This window comes from Thamnophis elegans, chromosome 5 (assembly GCF_009769535.1).
Source record: "Thamnophis elegans isolate rThaEle1 chromosome 5, rThaEle1.pri, whole genome shotgun sequence".
Classification (NCBI taxonomy): Eukaryota; Metazoa; Chordata; class Lepidosauria; order Squamata; family Colubridae; genus Thamnophis; species Thamnophis elegans.
The window spans coordinates 50,198,411-50,219,072 of record NC_045545.1 but is presented as its reverse complement, the minus strand read 5'-3'; the positions used below and the strand labels follow the sequence as shown (position 1 = coordinate 50,219,072).

Sequence of the window (20,662 nt, the reverse complement as noted above, 5' to 3'; positions counted from 1 at the left end):
CTTTTTTTTAATTTGCCTCTTCAAAATCTTGGTGCATCTTATACTCCAAAAAATATGGCATTCCAACAAAGAAAAAAAAACCCAGAATGGGTATTCTCTGAAGAATAAGCAACTCAAAATGAGCTACAATTGCACATTTGTTGCATTGTGATATCTTTACCTGGAAAGCAAACACAATAAGCAGTATAATGAAATGGGCACTCATTTGTTCTTGAAAACAGAACAAATGACAGGAATTGTCTGCTACCATTAGTATGAACTCAGTTACGGCATTCAAAGTGGATGGTTTATGTAAAATAAGAACCACCAATGAACATACATATTTTGTGGGTAGAAACATGCAAAACAAAAAAATAAAAATAAAAATACATGGCCAAAACAAAGGAATGGCTCAAACACAATATAAGCACTGAAGAAAAGTTACATATAATATTAGAATTTCATTTAAGAAAATAGAAAAGTTAAGCATTACTCCATAAGTTTCAGTTTCAGTTTCAGTTTTGGTTTATTTGTATGCCGCCCTTCTCCAGGAGGGACTCAGGGTGGCGAACAACTCAAAGGGGAAAGGGAACATAAACAACAGTACACATAATTAAAATACACGAAAATCACACAGCCATACCAGTCGAGAGGGGAGGGGAACTCATCAACCCCAGGCCTGCCGGCACAGCCAGGTTTTGACGGCTTTCCAGAAGGCCTGGAGAGAGGTGAGGGTCCGGATCTCCGCGGGGAGTTCATTCCAAAGGGCCGGAGCTGCTACAGAGAAGGCCCTCCCCCGGGTAGTAGCCAGATGGCATTGGCTGGCAGACGGAACCCGGAGGAGGCCGACCCTGTGTGATCTGACAGGTCTTTGGGAGGTAATTGGCAGCAGGCGGTCTCTCAAGTACCCAGGTCCAATACCATGAAGGGCTTTATAAGTTACGACTAGCACTTTGAAGAAAAAACTAAAAATGAATCTTGGTCCATATTCAAGATCTTTCAGGCAGCATTCTAAATTTAGATTTGGTTGAGTCAAATTACTTGGATTTATTTCCAAATATATTTGTTTAGAATCCAGGGGACAATTCTTCTTGACGAAAACTGTCCATATGCAACCAAAATAATAGAACTAAATGAATGGTTTGAAATATAAGCCAGCTGTATTCCAACTACTACTTCTACAGACAAGCCCTTATATTATCTAATCTTCAGGGTAAGATTAGTGTAATTAAGTATGATTACATCAATTGTTAAGTAAAGGTGGTTTTGTATATCATCAAGGGATAGAATATACATAGGCTGGCTTGACTTAGGTTTAGATTTCAGCAAGAGATTGCTCCAGAAACTCTGCAGTTTTCCAGAGGCTCACACCATGCAGCAGATTCAGTTTAAGGGAACTGTTTTCAAATCAATTAAGACAGAACAAAAAGAGAAACATTTACAGTAATTTTTGTTTTGATCACTTTTTATGTGGGACTTTTAAGAAGTCATCTCTTAAGATTCACAAGTATCAGAAGCTGGTAAAAGATTCATGTTTGCTCTCCAGTATTATTCCAAAAGACATACAAAAGTACCCAATCATATTGTTTTACTGTAACAATTATTCTCAGATTGAACCTTTATAATGTCATTTTTTTTTGTTAGAATAGGCTGCGTTATTCTAGTAATAACTTTCCAACTCTTTCCAAGAGATCAGAGGATCTTATAGTCAAGCCAGTATCTTGAGCATAGTAACCTTGAACATGATCAGACTTCATTCAATACATGATTCCCTTGAATCATTCCCTTGAGGTAAGTATTCATAATAGAATACATTTGTGAGAAATCAGAAAATGCAATAAATTATTAGGTGAAATAGAAATTAAAATACAAATGTAATAATTTAAAGCTGTGTTTATTGATTAGTCATATGAATAGGAACTATACTGTATTTTTAAAAAAAATGTTTTAGAAATCAGGCACCTGGAATGAAAGAAAAGATGCAGGATTTTCTTCCCTTGCTCAATCAAGTTTGACCTGATTGAACCTGTAGAATTTTACATCTAGACTTCTGTTAACTAGATCTATGAGGATAGCCATTAGTGGCAATTTCCCACTGAGGGAATTTCTTAGGTCAGAATCGAGCTATCCATAAAGAAAGGGCGAGTAACAGTGTACTCCCACTCATATTAAACCCTCTCTGTTCTGTTTTATCTAGCTCTGAGAAATAAGAAGCAATCTATTTTAAAAACAGTTTGATATATGAACTATAAACTCTGAAAGTGCACAATACTCAGCTAACTCTTGTTACCAATTAAAACAAAATGTTCATTATTATAATTTGTATTATAACTCCTAAACCCACTGAGCACAATCCCATCTGCTAATATTCCCAACAGGGGACCCGGTGGTGGGGATCTATATTCTGTTTGTGAAATTTGAAGCATAGCTAAGTAGGAATGCTTCTTCCCAGGTAAGAGGCCAATTCTGTAAAACCATTCAGAAGATTTTGTTCAAAATATTCCAGGGATGCCCTTTCTGTTTAGCTAAATACAGCAGTGCAAGATCCATCATGACATTTTCTATTTATATCTTTTTTTAAAAAAAAAAACCATAAAGTTACCTTACTATTCTAGTTTTCCTGGGAAAAGGTTTCAATAAACTGAATTGATCTTTAATCCCATATTGAGATATTGCAAGGACACAATAAGAGGTATGTAGTGTGCATATACTGTTACTATACATATATACCTGCATGAAATCTTTATCTCAGTTTGATGTCTCCTTTTTTGAAGATGAATTAAAAATGCTTTATATAAGTTACAGTTTGCACCTTTAATTTTCTTCATGAGTAACAGGAGAAAAGAAACGGCTTCCAGTAAGAAAATCCCATAGAGAAAAGTGTTAAATTCCCCTCCCTTGAACATGGCAGCTATAAAACAGATTTAAAAGTTGTCCTTCTGCTCTTAAAAACAGTGGAAGCTCTCATCATTCTTCTGGTTTGATTTTTAGAAACAGAGCATGACTAAATTGGTCCTCTGAGCACAACTTCAAATAATTGGAACAGCGAAAGTCAGTACTGTACTAAAAAGCCTCCTGCAATGTCAATCTGACATTTCAACAGGATACATGATAGACACTGGAAAAAGAGAATCCATCTAAAGAACTCTCCATATAGAGATTATTATTAGTCATTCCACCATTGGGATTCCTCATATCTGCTATGTGATAGGTCTGTGCAATTTATCATGGATTTTATGTTTTATTAAGAACTGGACATGTTAAATCAATATACTAAAACTCAACAAATATCACACAAATGTTTTCTTTGCAGCCCAGCTCAGAAAAGCAGAAATAAAGAATAAGAAAGCATGCACATGCAATTCTGAATAAGCATTTGATGTATTTATCGTTAAAATATATACATATGATAAAAATGACACTGTATACAAATAGTCCTGAACTTACAACTATAATTGGGACTGGAATTTCTGTCATTAAGTTGTTGCAGTCTTAAGCCAAATCATCATGTCACTGGACCTAACTTTATGACTAGTTTTATGACATCTTTAAGTCCATGTTATGCAGTTGTAAGTGCAAATCCTGTTAACCAATGGTGTTCTTCTGCCATGAATCACATTCATGTGACCACAGGATGCTGCAACCAGTCATAAATGCAATTCAACTGCTCAATGCTCAAATTATGATCATGTCACCAAAGGGACAGGACAAAGCCTTAAGTTCAAATCTAGGGTCGTAAATTTCTTTTTTGGAGGTTGTTGATTAAACTGTCATTAAGTCACAAGTTGAAGACAATCTGTATTATCTTTTTTCCTTTCAACCATTCAGAATGAAATAGCAGTTCCCAATAATTCTTTTGATTCAGCACTTTTCTGAATTCTATGATGCAATTCTTACATATTTTACAGTGCATATAAAATAAATATTTTACAATAATTTATTTATATAGAAATAGGATAACTGGATTTATCAAAGGGGATATGTAAAACTCACACAGACCAAATCCTTGAATTTGTCTATTTCATTTCATAAAGATACTGTATGCACATTTAAATAGTGGTCAGTTAAGAAGAAAAGTACCTCCCAGACTGCCCAGAGAATGTCTGTCTTTCTATGTGGAACAAGAAGCACAGTACTCTTGCCTCCATTTTGTTTGGCTTGTGAACAGGTGAGATTTTTTTTTTTAAAGAAACTATCCTATACCATCCCTGTACAATTTATAGTAGAAATTTAGAAATAAAAAAATTATACACCTTGGTCTATCATTTTCATCAGAAGAATTTTCTCTCTGAATGTATGTATGGGAGGGGGAGAGAAAGTGGATGCCGATAAAAGTAGGCAATATAAAATTGGCAACATTTTCTGGATCGAGAGAAGGATTGAGCTCAGTTCTGTTTCTCCTCGCTTTGCCATATTCACCCAACAGTAGGAACTCTTGAACTCTCAGAGGGCAAAGCCATTACTAGCAAAAGATGGAGGACAAGATGGCGGAAGTAACTGATGTCTATCATGTTATTGTGCTGTTAAGGCCAACAATTTATGGTGGATCAAAGACCATGAATTATCAATTTATGCTGTCTGGACCAATGATGCTTTACTATCTGGCATCACAGATACTATTTTAATGGGTAGATATTTTTCCCTCTTATCTTCTATCTGCACAATAGCTTTGAGGATCAGAGACAATGAATTATGATGTATGTATTTGATTAATCTGAATGAAATGTTGTCAGTAATATTACACTAAAGTTGTTTAATCTAAGATACCGTAAATTATGATTTCACACACTTGCTTTGAAGCAAAGCTTGTGTAGCTCTCCCTTACCTATGCATGTTTTCCCATCAGAGTGTAGCACAAACCTCACATGGCAACCACATTTTGGACCTTGATCTGTATCATCACAGGTGTGCTGACAACCTCCATTACCATAGTTGCAAGTCACTGAGAGGTATAAGAGAAGAAGAAAGAAATAATTCCAAAGATTATTATCATACTTGCCGAACCAAAAGGCTATGTTTGCACAATGCTGTAATGCAGAGCTAACTAAATCACCTTTACTGAATGAATCCAGCTGCTTGGATTCATACATCACACTAGGCTAAAATGTTGTAGTCTGGTTTGCATTCAACGTGTTACGCAAACAAAGCCCAAACAGGTTCAAGTTGCCAAATTTCTTGAAATAATTAAGAATTACTGGATTAATATAAAACTTCAGGCACTTCAAAATCACTCATAAAATCATCCAGAAGTATAACATGATTAACCTTAGATCAATACCAAGAGGAGAAAAAATAATATGGGATGAAAATGAAATGAGGGGATGCTGGGATTTTGAAAATCTTTATGGGTATGATAGTGATATGTCATAGATGAGAATGCAAACAGATGTTATAGATCTGTGATAGTGAACCTATGGCACGCGTGCTACAGGTGGCACACGGAGCCATATCTGAGAGTATGTAAGGCGTTACCCTATGTCGGCTCCAGCACACATGCACGTGTTGGCCAGCTGATTTTTGGCCTTCCGGAGGGCAGGGGAGGCCATTTTCACCCTCCTCAGGCTTCAGGAAAGCCTCCAGGCATTACATTATGGGTGTGGGCACACACACATATGCTATTGTGTGCGCGTGCGCCCTTTTGGCACCCGAGCAGAAAAACCAGTTAGCCATCACTGCTATAGATATTAGTTTTGGTAGAAAAAATTCATAAATGCTTTCTATTCAAAAATGGTCAAGCTATGATGCTTCTGTATCATTTCTTGTATTTTTTATGAAAGCTTTTTAAAGAAGTACACTGTATTTAACTTTTTATTTCCTGCCATAATCCTTTCAGTTTAGTAGAATTTAAAATAGCAAGTGCATTTGCACAAAAGTTCAAATATGTCAATTAATTTATTTTAGCAGCATCCATATACAATCCCATCACAAGGTAAGTCTTGCAAACTTGAGGGTTTTTTAATGAGAAAACTCTCCCTCTTTCATCTGAACATTGATTACATATTCAGAGGATATGACTGGTTGTATGGGTGCAACTACACAAAGTAATGTTAACAGTTAAAATTCGATGATGTCGTCCTCTGTGAAAAAATACACTTCCAGTAAAGACCCACTATTTCTATATTAGTGTTTCTAAAACAACCAACTGCTATTTCTTTGACGAAGGTTTCCCAAGTAAACACTTACATTTGCAATCTCGTTGATTCTTAGTGAGCTCAAAACCAGGTCGACATTCACAGGCAATGCCTCCTTTCGGGGTCTCACGGCATATGTGTGCACAACCATGATTCTTGTTCATGCAGTTCATTCCTTCTAAAAGAGAAAAGAAGCAACATAAAAGCTACCCAGACAACACAAGAAATAGCAATAAGAATATATAATGATGACAGTTCATTCTTGCTTAGCTAACCTCTTTATCTATCAACCTAAAGCAAATTTTAATAAACTCAATAGGATTTATCCTCAAGGAACTGCACACAACTGTACCCATTTTGTCAAGATGACTGTAATTACCTTCAAAACACAGTCACTTTTTGAACTAGAACTGTTAAGATTCATTGGTTTCAGAAACAACTAAGGCTTTAATTCATTACAGATATATGAATTAACATATACTGAATACAACACATTATCTTGATTTAAATATAAAAATGACCTGTGGTCAATCCATATCCCCTGGAAATCTTGCCTTAAAGGAAAATTTCTGGAAATAGAAAAGAAAAATGAAAATTACCTCTTTACAGTTTACCAAGAGATTTGGTGTACTATAGTCACATTATGCTATAATTTGAAGATATTAATTGACCTATGAAATTAAAATTATGAGATATCATGTGTGTTGCAGAGCTGATTAACCAGCACCAATATCTTACTATGCCCAACCCTTAGTATGTAGTTTTCTCATCATGTATCCACCCTCAGAGCAATGAATTTTCTGTCACACCATCCCTATTATGTCCCTTAGCCTATGCCTTCTCCTTATTATACTAGCAATCCAGAAACTCTCGGTCAAAAATCCTGATTTGTCAATCAGTGATGCTACAGGTTCCAGTGTTGTTTCTTCAGCAGAGTCAAAAAGATTCTTAGGCTTTCTCAATAATGGGAATTGGCCAAAGCAGCATTAGCTACAAACATTGCTGTCTGACCTATCTCAGCTGCAAACAAAACAGGCTGCTGCTGACTCACATCCTTAGATTGTTTATGCTTCATTTGGACTTGAAGGACACCAAGTTCTGGGCTTTAGCCTCCATCACTTCATATTGGCCACCCACTGTAAGCAGCAATCAGAGCCAACAGGCCCTCTACATCATGGCCTGAGTATGCTGAAGAATACTAGCATGACTAGGTCTGCCTACTTCATTGCACAAAGCAGATGTTAGGGTCTGAATGAGATAAAAATATTTGTGAGTAAATCAGACCTAACTCAGGAGTGAAACTAAAGTCAATCTGTGATGTAGAAAGACACTTATTTCAGAGACAGTCTTCGAACAATTTTGGTGGTATTTTATTATGGTTCATGTAGTTGTTTTTATTACATTCTCTTTACATATTTTTATTGCCCGTTAGCTTGATCATCCCATTTAGACAGAAAGACAAGATATCAAACACTCATAGTTGCCTAGTGAACATGGCTATATTCTAGATCAGAGATGTGAAACTCAAGGCCTGGGGCCGGATCCGGCCCACGGAATACTTAGATCTGGCCCATGGGGCCACCCTGGAAACAGCAAAGGACCAGCCCATGTGCTTCTGTCAGAGAAAACAGGCTCACAGGCTCCATTTTCAGCTGTCCCGGCCTCCTGCAACTCTCTGCCAGTGAAAGCAGAGCTCGGGAGAGTGTTGCAGAAGGCGGGGGCAGCTGAAAATGGAGCTCAGGAAACTGTTTTTACTGGCAAAGCACTCGGGCCACCACAGGTCCCCAACAGAAGTGACATCAAGTTGGCCATGCCCACCCCAGCCCCCCAATGTCAAACACAACCCTGATGTGGCCCTCAATGAAATCAAGTTTGACACCCCTGTTCTAGACCAGCTGGAGTCACATTTGAGAAAATGATATATCCTAACCTAATAATGTAGAGAACATTTCAGTAAAGTGGGAAACACTTGAAAGATTCCAGTAATTAATCAAAGGGATAATCATTATCCCAAGACACATGAGAGTTTTAAAAAATGGAGACTATTTCATGTCAAGAGGCACTCAAACATATTATTTGAGCAGATCCAGTGTGATGGCTTCCCTGGTTATCAGCTTGGACAAGGAGAAAGAGCCAGCTTTAGAGGTGTCAGAGGGGGACACAGAGGAGCTCCAAGAGGTTGTAGAGGGTTCTGAGCCAGGAGTGGCGAGGCCAGGCAGAATGAGAGGTTGCAGGAGGAGTGGCCAGATGAACAGCCGATTGAGCAAGGAAAAGGAGAGGCACAGCTGCAGCTGGAGAGCACAGAGGCCCAGGTAGGGGGGATAGGAGAAGGGTCCTCATTTTACTGACTTTGGAAGGATTGAAGGCTGAGTCAACCTTGAGCCCGTAAGACTCAAACTGCCAAAATGCTGGCAGCTGGCTGAAGTAGCCTGCAGTACTGCATTGTAACCACTGAGCCACCATGGCTCATTATAAGTTGAGACACCCATGTGATTGAACCCAATTGTTGAGAACATTTTTTGTAGCAGTCATTAAGCAAATCTGCAGTCATTAACTGAATGCCATGGTTGTAAGTGCTCTCATTCTTTCAGAAACTAGCCAAAAATGCCAAAAACTGACACAATAGTCACAAATCACAGCCATGTGACTGTAGGGCGCTGAAACTGGCCCTAAAGTCAGATGCCAACCACCTGAATTGCAATCACATGACTGGGGACACAACAGGCCATAAAACATTTGTTCTGGGCCACTTGCAATTTTGAATTGTTGTTAAGGAACCAGTCTTGAGGATTACCTATACTGTAGTTCTTTCTCTTGCTACTTTTTCCATGTATTACAAATAAAAATATCTGCAACATAAATTTTCTTAATTTCTTAATAAAATAACTTACTATGGGACAATAAAGGAAGGCAGGAAAAATAAACAAAAATATAGATGTATTATGCCCCAATTAAAAGAAACTGAACTGAACTGAACTGAACAACTTGAATGGGAAACAATGGGAGTCTGAATCAATTTATAGCTGAATCGGTAAAAAGAGAAAGGATGCGTTTAAGAAATGCTGTACTTATCATTCTTGCAACCTTAGAGTACTGTCTAAAGTCAAGAAAGAAAAACAAGATGAAGAGAAAACTGAAAAGTTATGTTGATAATAATTTAAAGAGGGAATAAAGTAAAGATGGAAATGAAAGTGAACAATAATTTAGAGCAAAATCTGATGAGCATCAATTTGATGTTTTAACTAGCCATAAAAATTGGAAGACCATACAGGAAACATAGTCATTATTTTTTAAAAAATTAGGTACACACACACACCAGATATATTTAGTATATATACCAATAAATGATAGTTAAAGACATGTTGCTTGATCAGTGGTGGGTTTCCTTTGTTTTTTTACTACCGGTTCGCTTGTGTGCGTGCGGAGAAGCATCTGAGTGGGTGGGCGGAGCCTGCCGCCACTACTGGTTCGCCCGATCTGGGCCGAACCAGCAGAAACCCACTTCTGTGCTTGATGTTTGTGTTCAGGACAGTTAATAACTAACTGTGATGTGCCGGGCAGCTATTAATTAGAAGGAAAACTGGCAGACACATAATAAAGCAGAGAGGTGATTTGGTTTCACTGCTCTTATCACCATCCAATACGCTCAATAACATTGCCTGTCACTTCAAATTTATCATGGATCAATCAATTAAAACTACTTTGAAGTCTGAAATGCAGGTGCACAGATGGAGAACTGAAAAGAACAAAGTTACCACAATAAACAATTACACTGGAGAAAAACACATGGACTGAAGAACAGAAAGGATTTAAATTCAAAACATCATCTTCTACAGCCAAAGTAAATTTAATGGCAAGAACAATGCCTCTTTTTTGTTTTCAGGAGGTTATTTAAAACTACAGAAAACAAACACTGGGGTTGGGGCAGGATAGAGAACAAAGATGACACAAGAAGAGGCAAGAAGAGGCAAGCTTTATAGATTGTTATTGTAAGTTTTTTCTCTCTAGTATCTTCTACTTCATAAACTGCCTCTATTTGGCATTATTTTGAAAGAGACCCACAAGATCTTTGATGCTTGGATAAAAAAGCTTGTCTGGTTTTGTTGCAACTTTTGTAAATGACATAATAATCTATAGCAAAAGGCTGTCTGCCAGGAAATGTGTATTAAGCAGACGCTGCTTTCCCACAGCATTTGCAGCAAAGCAATGGAGACTAAGCTATATATTAGGAAATTCAGGCGTCAAGAGTTTTTTTGGGGATAGGGTAGCCTTTGAGCTTTCCAACATTTGAAGAGCTAAGAAGTCATTCTGGTTTGGTTGGGCTCTTGTGTCGTAGTCTTCTTGGTTCTTTATTCAAGAAACAGAAAGAAAAACAGAAGCCAGGAAAGATTCCAAGCAGAGATGTTGCTCTGGGAGGGCAGACCCATATTCTGAAGTTATTGCAGAACAAGGCCTACAACTCCTGACTGTACACCCATAGATAGAGGGACAATTAAGTGTTTATTATACTTACATATTGCACAATCAGGAATGGTTTATAATAAAAAGTAAGCTGTAAGTATTAAATTGTCCCAAATATTTAAAAATAAACCCATAAAAACATAGAAATAATAGAAGTAAAAATAACAAGCAAAGACAAAAAACAAACATTAGTGCCAACTCTTATTGAATCGTAGCAATATTAATTCTGAAATATCCTATGGAAAAGTTTCATTTTAATAGCTTTTTGAAACAATATGAGGGAGATGCCAACTGAGCTAAAGGAGTGGGAAGATTCCATAAAGTAGAACCTGCAGTGTGTGTTTGTGTGTGTGTGTGTGTGTGTGTGTGTGTGTGTGTGTGTAATATTAAGCATCTCCCACCAGAACAAATGCATAGGATGAGCTACCTCCATCTGAAAATACTCAAAAGTCAACACAGATGTATATACTGTTATATACAACAATTCTCATTTGCCAAATCAAAGGCTGATATACTTGTTGCTAACTACAAAGACAGGCTCATGTAAAGTATATTGCAATAGTTTGTGTAATGGCTGAGGTACCAAAACATGGCAGGAAGTGAGACAGGACCAAGACCAGTACACTTGTCCCATCCAAATCTCAAAAAAGATCATTCACCATTGTTTCCATCCTATGTCCAGATGTGAATCCTGAAAGACAGGTATTCGGACAATCTGCTTCCTCTATGGTACTCTGTAACTGAAGCCCAACACTTGGTCAATAACTTTCTCTTAAATGAAAAGGCTGGATGACAGTTGTCTTATATAGCTAGATCCAAGGAAGAAATGTTCAAAAGGAGCTGCACCACTGTCTCCTTTAAGGCATCAGGTATGGAAGCACTGGTAGTTTCCTGGGTGCAGCTTCTTTCCCTTCCCAATCATTCCAAAGAATCCAGACATGCATATATTCAAGCCACAAGTGGCACAGAGAGCACCTGTTCACTTCATCCAAGTGCAAAGACCAGAATGAATCTCAGATGACAATTCATAACAAGGATCGATTCACCACTTCAGATACCACCCATAGAGTGTCAAGCCTTTTTTCCAAAATATAAAGCACTGTGCATATACATTTGGTTTATATATTCCCAGAATTATTTTATCTTCATGCTATCTTTCTTCCAATCAGTGAGGTACAGTTGAGCTTTCCCAAGAGAAGACTTTTGTCCTAGGTCCACAAGATTGCATTTTCCTATTGAAGAGTCCTTGTCTAAGGCAAGGTAGAAAAAATGACTTTGGTAGATATATATGAGTTCCATTACCAAGGTGATGAGAAGAAAAACATATCTTAAATCCATAAAGGGCACATAGGTTCATAAGCAGCTCAGTCATAGATCCCTAATTCATAAGAGTATAAGAAAAGAGAGGGGTACAGCACTATCAGATTCATAAAATTCTGTTATTATAGCCAATCTCAATAAAAACGGTACGGGAGGTTGACATGTCACTTTTTCTCAGGCTCAATTTCTGCATCTCTATTAGGCATATTATTAACCATACAATTTGTTAGCAGGTAAACATTTTCCTGCTTGAGCAGGGGGTTGAACTACAAGACTTCCAAGGTCCCTTCCAACTCTGTTATTCTGTTAAAAGCAATATATAAGCCCCATCTATTATTGTGATAGAGCACAAGAGATGGCCATTCCAGCTGATTTATTTCTTCTTTATAAGAAATCACTGAATCATAATTCTAAAATGCTTAAATAAACTGGTAGCAATAATGCAGAACCAAGATAAAGGAAAAATACCTAACCAATTAACAACATTAGTAATCTGAATGTTATTGAATGCTTCAGAATTTAATGGGACTTTTTTTTAAACTAGACATTCATACTATGATAGTTGTAACATGCCCTCATCATTAAAATGGGGTATATCCTTCTCCACATCCCTCAGATTTCCTTTTAATCAGTCTTCTTCAGCTGGCTGTCTTTCAGTGGCACTATTGGACAATAGTGACACTTGACTTCAAAGATGATGCTGGTTGAAAATTCCAGGAACTGAAGTTCAAAACATCTGGAGAGCACCAGTAAAAGAAGAGTGCTCCTAAACACATAAAACAACTAATCTATTCCAGGATAATAACAGGATAATAAATCCTTTTATTCCAGTCACCACAGAGTATAAAATTGAGTCACATTTGGGATAGAGTTCAAATCCTTCCTTCTTGCAAAACAAAAAAAAATTCTCTTAAATGTGGTTCTAAGTGTTACATTTTTGCATTAACCTTCCATGCACACTTGTATGAATATGTCAAAACAAACCTGCTGAGACACAGCTGAGAGTGATTTACTAATACATATTGCTCTGCAAGAAAGGTGGGCAGGTATACAATAAAAGCAGGTCAATTCTGAAATTTACACTCTTTTTATTTATCTTTTGGGAATTCTGAACATTTTAAAAAAAATATTATATCAAAGAAATTTTTGACACCTGATGCTTCAGGTAAACTTGACTCTTTTTTTCAAAAATTCCAAATGGTTTAGCAGATTAACTGGTCAGAAAATTCATTTGGTATTACAAATGTCACCAAAAATAAGAGAGTTAAATATAGGAATGCCCACTGTCCAGCAATTCCAATAAGAGAGATGAATTGTCTAACTATGACTACAATCATATGTTAATTAAGAGTATTTTGAAACTGTAACAAAAAAAAACTCGATGAAAAATGATTTAAATCAGGATAATGAAACCAGCAGTTTGTATGAGTTGAAATTTGTCTCATCAGTACACTAATCAGTTGTCAGACAAACAAAATAAACCTACTGTGTCCTACTCCATTTACAGTAGTTAATACCAATTTGAATGTGTGTTTTGCATTTTACTTCAATTGTAATAGGGTGTTTGAAGTGAGATCACTGTCTGAAGTGGGACTGAGAAGCAGCCAACTCAGAGCATAAATAATCTCTCTCAATCTGGTGTCTTTACAGAATGTTGAGGCAATTACCAAGATTAACAACCAGTTTGAACATCACACATTGGGAAATTCTAATCCCAAAACGTGAATGCAGGACTGTAATGGCACTCTTGAAGAGCATTCGGAGACTTCAGCTCATCCAGAATGCAGCCGTGCGAGCGATTGTGGGTGCGCCTCGGTACACCCACGTTACACCTATCCTCCGCGAGCTGCCTGGTTACCGATTGGTCTCCGGATACGCTTCAAGGTGCTAGTCGTCACTTATAAAGCCCTTCATGGTATTGGACCTGGGTATCTGAGAGACCGCCTGCTGCCAATTACCTCCCAAAGGCCCATTAGATCCCACAGATTAGGCCTCCTCTGGGTTCCATCTACTGGCCAATGTCATCTGGCTACTACCCGGGGGAGGGCCTTCTCTGTGGCTGCGCCAGCCCTTTGGAACGAGCTCCCTGCAGAGATTCGGACCCTCACCTCTCTCCAGGCTTTCCGAAAAGCCGTTAAAACCTGGCTGTGTCGGCAGGCCTGGGGTTGATGAGTTCCCTTCCCCTCTCGAATCGTGTGACTGTTGGCTGTTTTTTAAATCCCCTTGTACCTTTTTTGTCGTAGTTCTTTGTGTTTACCTCCCCCCTCCCTTTGGGTTTGTGAGCCGCCCTGAGTCCCTCAGGGAATAGGGCGGCATATAAATAAAATGAACCTCGAACCTCGAACTCTCTATTTATCCATCCACAGGCAAGGCCAACTCAAATACAAGAAACTGTAATTTCCCATCTCTTCTTTAAACCGGATGATAAAGTTAGAAATCCAAAAGAGATACGGAAAAGCAGAAATAAAAACATTAAAGACCAACCTTCAGGACGCTGGATGCAGGTATGCTGGTTATCACTCAGGAAAAAGCCTTCACGGCAATGGCACTCATAGCTTCCCATCATGTTGACACAAGTTTGTTGGCAGCCACCGTTCCCCTCTGCACACTCATCCACATCTATTTGGGAACCAAGGAGAGAATGAAAAGGCTGACACTTACTATTATTAAATAGTAAGAGCCCGAAGCTTACTATTTTTTTTTAAAGATAATACAATACAGCAAAAACACACCAAATAAAAATATTTTTTTTAAAAAATAATAAAACATTCCTTTAAAAAAAGCCAAGACAATAAAATGTCTTACAAGGCTAACAAAATCATTTTTGACTATTTAAAACTCAGAAGGGAAGGAATACAATAGTTACATTTTAAAACAATTTGGGATATAAATCCTGTAATAAATTATAATGAATAAACTTGATGAAGAAATGCTACAGAAAAGATCTTGTCACATACAGTATATCTAATTACTTAGCATGTTATGATGTTGGAACATACAGCAGGACCTCTAATAAAATCTGCTGGTTCCAGGCAACTTCATACACAAGGTTTTCTTTTGAATATCCTACCTACAAAAATAGTTTTAAAGCTTTCTAGTTTAAACCAAGCTACTTGCATTGGATTGAAAAACAAATCTAAAATTAGTGCAAACGGATCAAGTATATTCCATATTTTACATCACCCTTTTAATACAACAATATATAAGGCCAATCTTTGACATTCCATATTATTTCTTCCACCTTCTGATAAGATTTATTTTTAATGAAATGCAGGATAGATTTGTGTAGACTGGGTTATGTTCTTGCCGATTTTTGCCTAAAATGCCAAAAAAGTGGCATTTTGCTATTTTTAGCATTAACAAATCAGTATTTGTGCAATTAAGCTTCCTTACAAGCATACAAATGGCACTTTGGCATAGAGAAGGCATTTCTGAAACACATATGGAATTGCTGTTCTAATTTTATTTTCTAATTGTCAATTAACAATGTGTTTCCTGTCCTAAAGAGTATTAGAACAGATATTCCACATGATGTGTTTTAGAAGTGCTATTTTCTCATAATCTTTAGTGAAAATGGTTAGCATTGGACAAAGTTAAGTCTATTTGATCTGGACTGTAAAAATCCAAATCCTGATGACTACAAGATACCAAAATGAATTTATGTTTTCTTTTCTGTTTGCTACTATAGAGTGGTTTTCCAGACTATTGCAAACTAAAACTAGGAGCCAGAAATTAAAAGATTTTTTTTCTCAATAAAGCAAGATTGGGTGACTGTGACCTTCAAAGAGATTGTTGATTATCATCTTCCAACAATGCCATAAAGCATAGGGAGGAATGCTAGGAACTATGTTTTAGCAATCTCTCCAAGAGTTGGAGAACACAGTATGCACATTCCAGTACTATTATTTTGGCTGATAGCTTCAGCACCCCCATCTACTACATCATAACTGAATTCTCAGAAAAAAAATAACCTGATCAATAGAGTGAGTTCATACAAATATTAAGTCACAAACTAGCAAACTGAATGATAATTAACCCTATTTACTACTAAGCCAGACTAGCCACATCCCCTAGGTTGCAGCAGTAGCAGATGAGTTCATTACCTAATACAGATTCACCAAACTTAAAACAAATCTAGCCAAACTTCTTAAGACTAACTACAACTAAGCGTATTGTATAGCAATGGAGACACTCTAATTAATGCCTAGCTCTACAGATTCTATTCCTAATATTCAATCTATGCAAGAAAATATCATAGTTCTAGTTCACTTCCTCTAAATATCTGATTTCCAGCCTTGTCTCATAGTCTGACTTCGCTCAAAAGTCAATCTGACTCTTAAATGTATATACTCAACTTCACCAATGGGTAAATTGAAGCTCACTTAATGTAAAATGAGGAGACAATGTAAATGGATAGGTTCTGTCTCCATCATTTCTGCTGATTATTTTCAGATGAGTCAGATTCAATACAGGCAACAGATAGTAAATAGAAACTGATAATCATATTTAGCAGCAAGTACCAAAATTGCCAAGAACAAAATCGGTATAATTATTTTCAAATAACCAATGAAAATACTCTCGTAACTGAAAAAGAGAGATTTAAGTAAAGCTCCACACTGACATTTAACTATTTGTTAAGATCCAATCAGATGAACATAGTTTCTCTAAGTATACAGTTAATATACTTATATACATATTACAGTTAATATGAACAGGAATTCCTTCAGAAACAGCATAACAAACAAATAGCAACATTCTGCAATATTGTTTAGAATCCAAAAAAATGAAGTATTCTAGTTGGATTTGATTTTTGGTGGAGAGAGGTTATATATTCCTATGCAAGAAGCTAGACATAAACAACAATTTTAATATCTTGGTTTAAAAAAAAACCTTTCTGATTTTTTCTGTTTTATGTCCCCAAATCTCAACAGATGTTTTGTTATTTGGAACATTGAAGATTCCATACAGAATTCATTAATAAAAATAAAAAACCCTCATTCTCTCCTCCCCTTTTTTGAGATCTGGTCCTCCAATTTGTATTAATAAATGAAAGCTATAAATAAGAGTAATTCTTAACAACAGTTGAACAACAATCTTAATGAAAAATTTAGATAATCCATAACAAAAATAGTTTCACAGTAAGTTTAATATCCAATGATAAAACTCATTGAAATTATCACTAAGGCCTGTAGACGAGAATGTTAGTGGTCTCAAATCTTCTCCTAGAAAACCTCAATCTCTTCACAAACCTGGTCCTACCTTCTACTTTGAGGTAAATATGAGATTATAGTTCCTGCTGTAACACTTATCTTCTAGGGCCCCTCACCAGGTGCCTATCTCCTAATCTTGGTGTGCAAAAGAGACAGGACTGTAACAGCTTGTGCTGCTTTTTGCCAGTTACCAAAAATCATTTTACAATGCCCTCTCCTAAACATATAGTGAAGAGGTTGATGGTCAGAGGATTTATCCCTTCTTTCCCCTTGGGAGATCTTGCAAGTGATAAAAATGAAATATTTTGGTGAAAAAAAGTGGGGGAGGGGGCAAAGCAAAAACAAACCAAAACAAAATCCCATAACACTTTTATGTATTAAAGTATAGGCATTCAACATGAAAGGAGACGATTAACAAATTGCCCTAGAAAACAGTCTTATGAATTAGTTAAGAAAGAAACAAGCCACAAGATGGTGCTGGTATGCTACAACTGAAGAGCACTCTGCCGCCATTTTTTTCTTAAATGTGCAGTTTGCAAAATATTATTACAGATCACAAGAAACTGTAAAGAAAAAGAACATGAACACAACCTGAAATATCTGTGAAAGATGAAAGACAATTCTATAATTTACACAGAGAGATTTTAAAAAAATATGAGTTTTAGCACAAGTAGCAATAACACTCTTTCTCCTCCTTCTCCTTAATTAGTGCAAATTCTTAGCTACACATTTGCATAGAAATAGAAGTCTCCTGAGAATGTTCCTCTGCTTCAATTACTGGATGTAATTCCTTAAAGGTTGTTGGAGAGATAGAAAATCAATTCCTTATCTTACTCCAGCTTCTTTCTATGGATTTTTCTCTTTGTTCTATAATTACCAAACTTTTTTTTTAACCAGGAGAGAGGGACATCTGATCCTGGGTAAATCCCAGCACCTCCAGGTAGAAGAGATGGAAAGCACAACTAAATGAGTTAATTTGATTTTATCATAAGACTACTTAACAGAATTTTGTAAGTCTAAAGATACAGCTCTCCTGCTGTTACTTTTAACCACCTGTTCAATTAGTGCCTTTAGGTGCTTCCTAAATTTCTTCTTCATTAAGCCACTAGGAACTCCTCCCTCTCTTGTCTGGTTGTTTCCTAGGCAGTCTCTCTTCCCCTTATTCTTCATTTTCACATACCGTGTTTCCCCAAAATTATGACATATCCTGATAATAAGACCATGCCATATTTTTCCTGTGGGCAAAAATATACGCCCTCCCCCAATAATACAACCCCCCCTTCCAGCCGGGCAGAGTGCAACCTAGCGATATCCCAAAGGCGCAAGGCCGCAGGAGCTGGGAGGAAGGGGGACAAAGGCGCTCACATTGCTTGACGCCTTTGGGATACCGCTAGGTTGGTGTGTGGCATTGTGCCCAGCTGGAGCAGGGGTTTGCTGGGCAGCTGCTCCCATGAGCAGCTGCCTGGCAATGCTCCTTTCTAGCAGGGCAGAGCATCATTCACCGACTCAGTAATATCTGGAATATCTGTTGGAAGACTCTGGTGGGACAGAGAGTCTTCCCGCAGCCAGCCCACAACCATAGAGCATTTGAATTTGAATTTACTTTATTTGTATGCCGCCCTTTTCCCTGAAAGGGACTCAGGGCGGCTCACAATTCAAGGGAGGGGGAAACAAACAAAGTTACAAAATATAAAGACCATACACAGTTAAAAAAACACAACAATCATACCATTCGAAGTGGGGCTGCAAGTCTTTAGCCCCAGGCCTGTCGGAACAGCCAGGTTTTAAGGGCTATGCGGAAGGCCTGGAGGGTGGTGAGGGTATGAATCTCCACGGGGAGTTCGTTCCACAGGGTCGGAGCAGCCACAGAGAAGGCCCTCCTCCGGGTAGTCACCAGTCAACACTGGGCGGCTGATGGAATTCGGAGGAGGCCTAGTCTGTGGGATCTTATTGGTCTAGTGGAGGTAATTGGCAGTAGGCGGTCTCTCAAGTACCCAGATCCAATACCATGAAGGGCTTTGTAGGTGACAACTAGCACCTTGAAGCGAATCCGGAGATCAACAGGCAGCCAGTGCAGCTCGCGGATAGGTGTTACGTGGGTGAATCGAGGCGCACCCATGATTGCTCGCGCGGCCGCATTCTGGACAAGCTGAAGTCGCCGAATACTCTTCAAGGGCAGCCCCATGTAGAACACATTGCAGTACTCCAGCCTAGAGGTCACAAGGGCACGAGTGACTGTTGTGAGAGCCTCCCGGTTCAGGTAGGGGCGCAACTGGTGCACCAGGCGAACCTGGGCAAATGCCCCCCTGGTCACAGCTGACAAATGGTGTTCAAAAGTCAGCTGTGGGTCCAGGAGGACTCCCAAGTTGCGGACCCTAGTGACCACTGCCAGAAGACTCGGCAGCGGATCTCCGGAATTTGGAAGCCGGTTATGCTCGGAGCATGGCAGTGGCAGTGGCAGCAGGACTGCAGCGGCGGCAGTGGGGCTGCGGCCACAGCAGCGCCCTGGCCCAGCCTTGCAAGGAGACCTGGATATCGTGAGGCTGAGAGGCACGCAAGCTGGAGGCAGAACAAGTGCTCGTGCAATCTCTCTTTCCAGCCAGGCAGAGCGCCATGTGGCTTAGCGCCTTTGGTATATTACTGGGTCGGTGAATGGCGCTCTGCCTGGCTAGAAAGGGGGGTTGCCGGGCCGCTGCTCATGAGCATGGTCACCTCATGGCAGCTTTGTTGCACTGCTGCGACAGTGCAACACAGCCGTTTGCCCCTGAAGCTGTGCCCGGCTCTTCGGGCGCCCGCTCATAAGAGAGCAGCCACCTGGCAACCCCAAACCAATAAGCTCCCCCCAATAATAAGGCCCACGCAAAATTTGGGGAGACAAAAGAAAATAAGACCATGTCTTATTTTCAGGGAAAAGGGTGTTGGTACTTACCTGATACGCCTCTTCTCATAGTGGGGGAGGAGTATCCAAGATGGGTTGATCTTGTCCTCTCATTAATTGGGCTGAGTCAGATAAGCTCTTTGGCCACGCCCTGGTTACCAGGTATCACCCAGTTATCGGTGAAGAACCTTATCCGACTCGCTGTGTCATCCACTCCAGACTTTATCTTAGTTTCAACCTTTATTTATTTCTTCAACAGAACAGTTCAACCATCAAACATAACGCTCATGCTACATAACCATATAAGGGAAGGGCTGGATACTCCTCCCCCACTATGAGAAGAGGCGTATCAGGTAAGTACCAACTCCCTTTCTCCCTAGTGAGGGGAGGAGTATCCAGGATGGGACGTACCAAAGCTTACATGTCCCTACGGAGGGTTACCCATTTTAAGAGCTCACACAACCTTATGCCTGGTGAGGGGTCACCTCCACCCTGTGCACAGCCTGCAACACCCTATGCACGAATGAAGCCTCTGCAGAGGCAAAGGAGTCAATTTGTAGTTCCTCACGAATGGTGAGGGGGAAGACCATGTAGCTGCCCTACAGATCTCAGTCAATAAGGCCTTGGTAGCCCAGGCCATAGAGGTGGTTGTGCTTTGTGTGGAATGCACTGTAATAGAGCTT

At 38.7% G+C, this 20,662-nt stretch overlaps 1 protein-coding gene across 1 annotated transcript in view; it reads right to left on the bottom strand.

Annotated features, from left to right (window-relative positions):
* The window catches only part of SCUBE3 (signal peptide, CUB domain and EGF like domain containing 3), a 120,519-nt gene that overhangs the window by 46,640 nt on the left and 53,217 nt on the right, over nucleotides 1-20,662 (bottom strand). Inside the window, exons 4-6 of the mRNA XM_032218999.1 lie at nucleotides 14,376-14,510; nucleotides 6,163-6,288; nucleotides 4,805-4,921 (exon numbers count right to left, since the gene is read on the bottom strand). Of these exons, the coding sequence (XP_032074890.1) occupies nucleotides 4,805-4,921; nucleotides 6,163-6,288; nucleotides 14,376-14,510 (378 nt within the window). The remainder of the gene's footprint in view (nucleotides 1-4,804; nucleotides 4,922-6,162; nucleotides 6,289-14,375; nucleotides 14,511-20,662) is intronic.